Below are 5,000 nucleotides of genomic sequence, written 5' to 3'. Positions count from 1 at the left end.
ATATCTCAACGACTTGAAGGAGTTTCCTAAAATTTGACACAAACGTTCACTTGGACTCCACAATAAACTCGTAAAGATTTTGGTGGTCAAAGGTCAATGTGATCTTGTGTCTGTCTCATTCTCATGAACGCAATATCTCAAGAAGGCCTTGAAGGGTCTTTTTTTCCCCAAATTTGGCAAAAACATCCACTTGGACTCCACAACTAAAGGATTAAATTTTGGTGGTCAAAGGTCACTGTGACCTTATCTTTCTCGCTCTCAGAAATGTGATATCTCAAGAACACCTTGAGGGAGTTTCCTCAAATTTGGCACAAACGTCCACTTGGATTCAAGAATAAACTGTTTAGATTTTGGTGGTCAAAGGTCAAGGATGAAATTGAGTGGTTTGCTGAAACACACAACTGTCAGAAGGTAATTCCACACTTTCCAATCTCATTTGTCCATTTTTGTATTTCAGCTACATTTCTTTACTGCAGTATTTTTTCCTTTGCGCAGTGCTCGTAATGAACTTGATTTTGATTTTAACAGGCAAACATCAGTGTTTAAGTTTAGTCTAAATGTTGGTGCAGACTCCCTGATGGTGCCGCTGCATTATTAAAGACTACAGCTGTGTTAGTCGGCTCGGTCTAAATGCTGGAAGGATGGAGGAAGGACGGAGGAGGAACTCTGAGGGTTTACCATCTGGGTTTGTATCATTATGATTATTATCATTAAAGTGGAGGAGGAGAAACAGGAGGTACAGGTGGAGACGAGCCACTGTGGAGAAATTAAAGAATATATCAGACAGTGATGGAAAAGGTAGGAGGGAGGAAAAAGACAGGGAGGAAATGAGATCCTAAGGAAGAAAGGAAGGAAGGAAGGAAAGAAGGAAGGAAGGAAGGAAGGAAGGAGAACTGAAGAATAAGAACAGAAAGTAAAAGAAGATCTTCATAGAACGAAAACTAGAGAAGGAAATACGGATCTATAAAAGGAAGGAATGAGATAACGAAGGTGATAAATATGTACAGAAAGAAGGAGAGATAGAAAACGAGAAGGACATTAGGATGCACGAAATAAATTAAGGATGCATGGAAGAAAATAAGGATGCACGAAAGGCAATAAGAAGGTAAAAAAAGGTTGATGAACACAGGGATAGAAGGAGGTATGGAAAGAAATAATTGTACAGAAGGAAGGATGTACACAAGGAAATAAGGATGTACAGAAATTAGGTATGACAGGGATACAGAGTGAAAGAAGGAGGAACTGAAGGAAATAACGTACGGAAGAAATGAAGGATGCATGGAAGGAATGAAGGAGATAAGGAAATAAGAAAATATGAAAAAAAGAGGGATGTACTGAAGGAAAGAAGACTGAAATACAGGAGGTATGGAAGGAAATAAAAATGTATGGAGGGAATTAAGGACGTACAGAAGGAGAGAGGGATGTATGGAAGGAAAGAAGGAGGTAGAGAAGGAAAGGAGGAGGTATGAAGGATGAGTAGAAGGATAGATAAGGAGGTATGTAGGAAGTGGAGAAGAGGAGGAGACTTGTTTGAGAAATAAAAGCAGGAGAGTGAATGATTGAAAAGGAGGCTTGTGTAAGAGTTTCCACACACACACACACACACACACACACACACACACACACACACACACACACACACACACACACACAGTGAGTGTGTACTGAGGGGTTTGACAGGCCGACTGCGATTCATCGAGGCGAGGACGACAGAGCGAGCAGCTACTTTATATTCTCCTCTGTCCTCTCTGTCTGTCCACGTCTTCTGTCCCCAGTAAAACCAGCGAGCACACATCAACACGTCCACATATTTACCAGTAAATTCGTGTTTGAGCTTCAATTTACCAAAACTTTACTGCTCACAAATGTGAAAATGTGCCTTCAGTTTCACTACAAAATACACAAAAACATTAAAATACAAAATAAAAAGCGACAGTGAAACACTGACTCTCGATGTTTCAGATAACGGCACTTTTTTACTGTTTGCGTTCACGATCAGCAGCTGCAGCAGAACGAGAGCTCGCATTCAAACGCGGTCCACTTCGACTCAACTCTCAGATTTCTTCTCAAATTGGATGTTTTTGATTTTAAACAAACCAAAAACTCCGTCGACTGTAAACAGACACAGAGAGGAAACATCTCACACCACAAAGAATCCACCACTTTCAACACGACCAGTTAACTGCAGGACAAAAGGCCTCGACCAAACCGCAGTCACACCTCCGAAAAACACAATTACACTGACACACTTAATCTAGTGGGGTTTGGGGTGTGATGCAACTGTGATGTCATCGTGATGTCATGTCGGTGCAGCTCAGATTGGAAATGAACTCAATAACCCCCCCCACACTCACACACACACACTCTCACACACACACACACACACACACACCTGACCAAAGTGTGAGTGAGAGAAGTGATGAGATCATCCGGCTGTTTATCAAAGGACGAAACACACTCACACACACACACACACACACACACACACACACACACACACACACACACACACACCCACACACCTGACCAAAGTGTGAGTGAGAGAAGTGATGAGATCATCCAGCTGTTTATCAAAGGACGAAACACACTCACACACACACACACACACACACACACACACACACACACTCTCTCTCACACACACACACACACACACACACACACACACACACACACACACACACACACACACACACACACACACACACACACACACACACACACACACACACACACACACACACACACACACACACACTCTTACCATCCGAAGCCTCCGAACGACACGCTCCTCTTCCTCCTCAGCATGGTCTCTCACTCGCCCTCTCCTCCTCTTTGTCTTCCTTTTATTCTTATTGTGTCTGGATCCTCTCGTCTCTCTCCTCCCTCCCCTCTCTCTCCTCCTCTCGTCTCTCTCCTCCCTCCTTCCTCCCCTCTCTCTCCTCCTCTCGTCTCTCTCCTCCCTCCTTCCTCCCCTCTCTCTCCTCCTCTCGTCTCTCTCCTCCCTCCTTCCCTCTCTCTCTCTCTCCTCCTGTCGTCTCTCTCCTCCCTCCTTCCCTCTCTCTCTCTCTCTCCTCCTGTCGTCTCTCTCCTCCCTCCTTCCTCCCCTCTCTCTCCTCGCCGTCTCCTCACTCTCCACCTATAAATACTCTCCTCTCTGTCAGACGCCCTCCCTCTCGCCGCCTTTCTCTCCTCATCCTCCCGCTGCGTCTCCTCCTGCCATTAATGTCTCTCTCCTGTTTGAATTCTCTGCACACAGGAGAGAGAGAGAGGGAGGAGAGAGGAGGAGGAGGAGGAGAGAGGAGGACATGCAGAGACGCCCTGACGAAGCAGAAAGCCTGCAGAGACGCCGGCGCTGTGAGGTCCTCCATCCATAATGGATGGAGGTAAATGGACGGATCCAGTTTGATGTTACGTAAACGCGTGTGAAGCTGCAGCCTCGACTCAACAACGTTTCAGTCTTAAAGCTGCACACAGCGGCTCAGATCAGCTGATCTTATCTGCTTCATTTCTTTATTTTAACCTCCCAACTGTTTCGTGTTTAATGTCCAGACCTCCCCAAAAAATGACAAAACAGACGCGCGGCCTGCTTTGTTTGGGGGCCCCTTTTTCAGACTGACAGGGGGCCAGGGGCCCATCGCAGCGGCCCCATACATGTTTCAGGGATTTTAAGATTTGTATCTGATTTTAGGGCGTTTCTAGGATTTTGGGACTTCATTTTGGGATTTTAAGACATTTCTAGGACATGTCCAGGATTTCAGGACATTTGTAGGGGTTTTGGACATTTCTAGAATTTTAGGACATGTCCGGGATTTCGGGACATTTTTAGTGTTATAGGATGTTTGTAGGATTTTTGGACATTTCTAGTATTTTAGGACATCAGTGTCTCAGCTGTGTCCTCTGTCGGGGGTGTGGGGGATCCTCCTCTGGCTCTGTTTTTGATCAATAAGCTCTATTTTGATGCTGTTTTATGTCTTTGACACCTTGCGGAGACTAAAAGGACAAAAACTATTCACAGTCAGTCACTTTATCTTTACTGTCAATTACAAAATGGTTGGGGGGCCACACGGCACCCTGTCAGGGGCCAGATTTGGCCCGCGGGTTGAGTATCAGTTGAGTATAAGTTGAGTATCACAGTACACGTAAGTGGCAGGTAAAAGTTGGTCTGTCTCACCGTCTTCCTCTTGTCTGGTAAGTGGAGTTTACGGGACGTTACTGGCCCCCTGAATGGGCGTAAGGGTGGTTTCATTATTGGAGGATTTATCAAACATTAAATATTTATCCAACAAGAAAACCTACATTGAGACGGTTATTGCTGTGGTTTTATTGCCGAGTCCTTCTACACACGGAAGTTGACTCACATCACTTTGGCCTCTCGGTTTAAGTCATTAAGTGCATTTCTTTAAAAACTGGTCAAACAAATTGCGCCACATTCGGAGGGAAACCTGAAAGGATGATTATCTGTCGGACGAATGAACTGTTGTCAAATGAAAATGTTCCTCGCGGTTTCTTCGGGTCAGAGCTGTTTGTCTGCAGGACAGATCTGGACTCCTGACCTCGTGTTTCTGAACGCACAACTGCGAGCGTGGTGAAACATAAACTGTTGCAGTTTTGTATTAAAACACGTAAACCGAGTCGGCGGCGCCCTCTGAGAGAGGAGGTTAATACGTTACTGTGCTGCAATGGAAAACACCAGAAACAGATCTGTTCATTTCCACAGTGATTTAAACACAAGCATCAGCCAGGAGCAGGTATTTAAATGAGGACACAAGGAACGGCGCTGTACGTCTAACAGAGTGTGTGTGTGTGTGTGTGTGTGTGTGTGTGTGTGTGTGTGTTTCCTCTGACTCGGGAGTTTCTTTCAGGTTTAATTCTCTGTGAAAATCCTGCAGCAGCTGAATATATTTCCATCTGATTACCACAGAGTGGATAATAGAGAACAGAGTTTACAGATAATAAAGAGATGGATTTACACACACACACACACACACACACACACA

At 44.8% G+C, this 5,000-nt stretch overlaps 1 protein-coding gene across 6 annotated transcripts in view; it reads right to left on the bottom strand.

Annotated features, from left to right (window-relative positions):
• The window catches only part of LOC121965531 (rap1 GTPase-activating protein 2-like), a 34,116-nt gene that overhangs the window by 24,231 nt on the left and 4,885 nt on the right, over positions 1–5,000 (bottom strand). The window contains exon 1 of one of the 6 annotated variants that reach the window (XM_088088412.1): positions 2,765–2,938. The exons of 2 other annotated variants lie outside the window; for them this stretch is intronic. In XM_088088412.1, coding sequence (XP_087944538.1) covers positions 2,765–2,808 — 44 coding nt within the window. In that variant the 5' untranslated portion in view covers positions 2,809–2,938. Of the gene's footprint in view, positions 1–2,764; positions 2,939–5,000 lie in introns of those variants that run through there. 3 more of the 6 variants (XM_088088410.1, XM_088088409.1, XM_088088411.1) reach the window with 3 other exon arrangements.

Source organism: Plectropomus leopardus, chromosome 15 (assembly GCF_026936395.1).
Source record: "Plectropomus leopardus strain MGB_pleo_1.0 chromosome 15, ASM2693639v1, whole genome shotgun sequence".
Lineage (NCBI taxonomy): Eukaryota > Metazoa > Chordata > Actinopteri > Perciformes > Serranidae > Plectropomus > Plectropomus leopardus.
The sequence above is the reverse complement of the archived record's forward strand: the minus strand, read 5'-3'. Positions and strand labels throughout refer to the sequence as shown.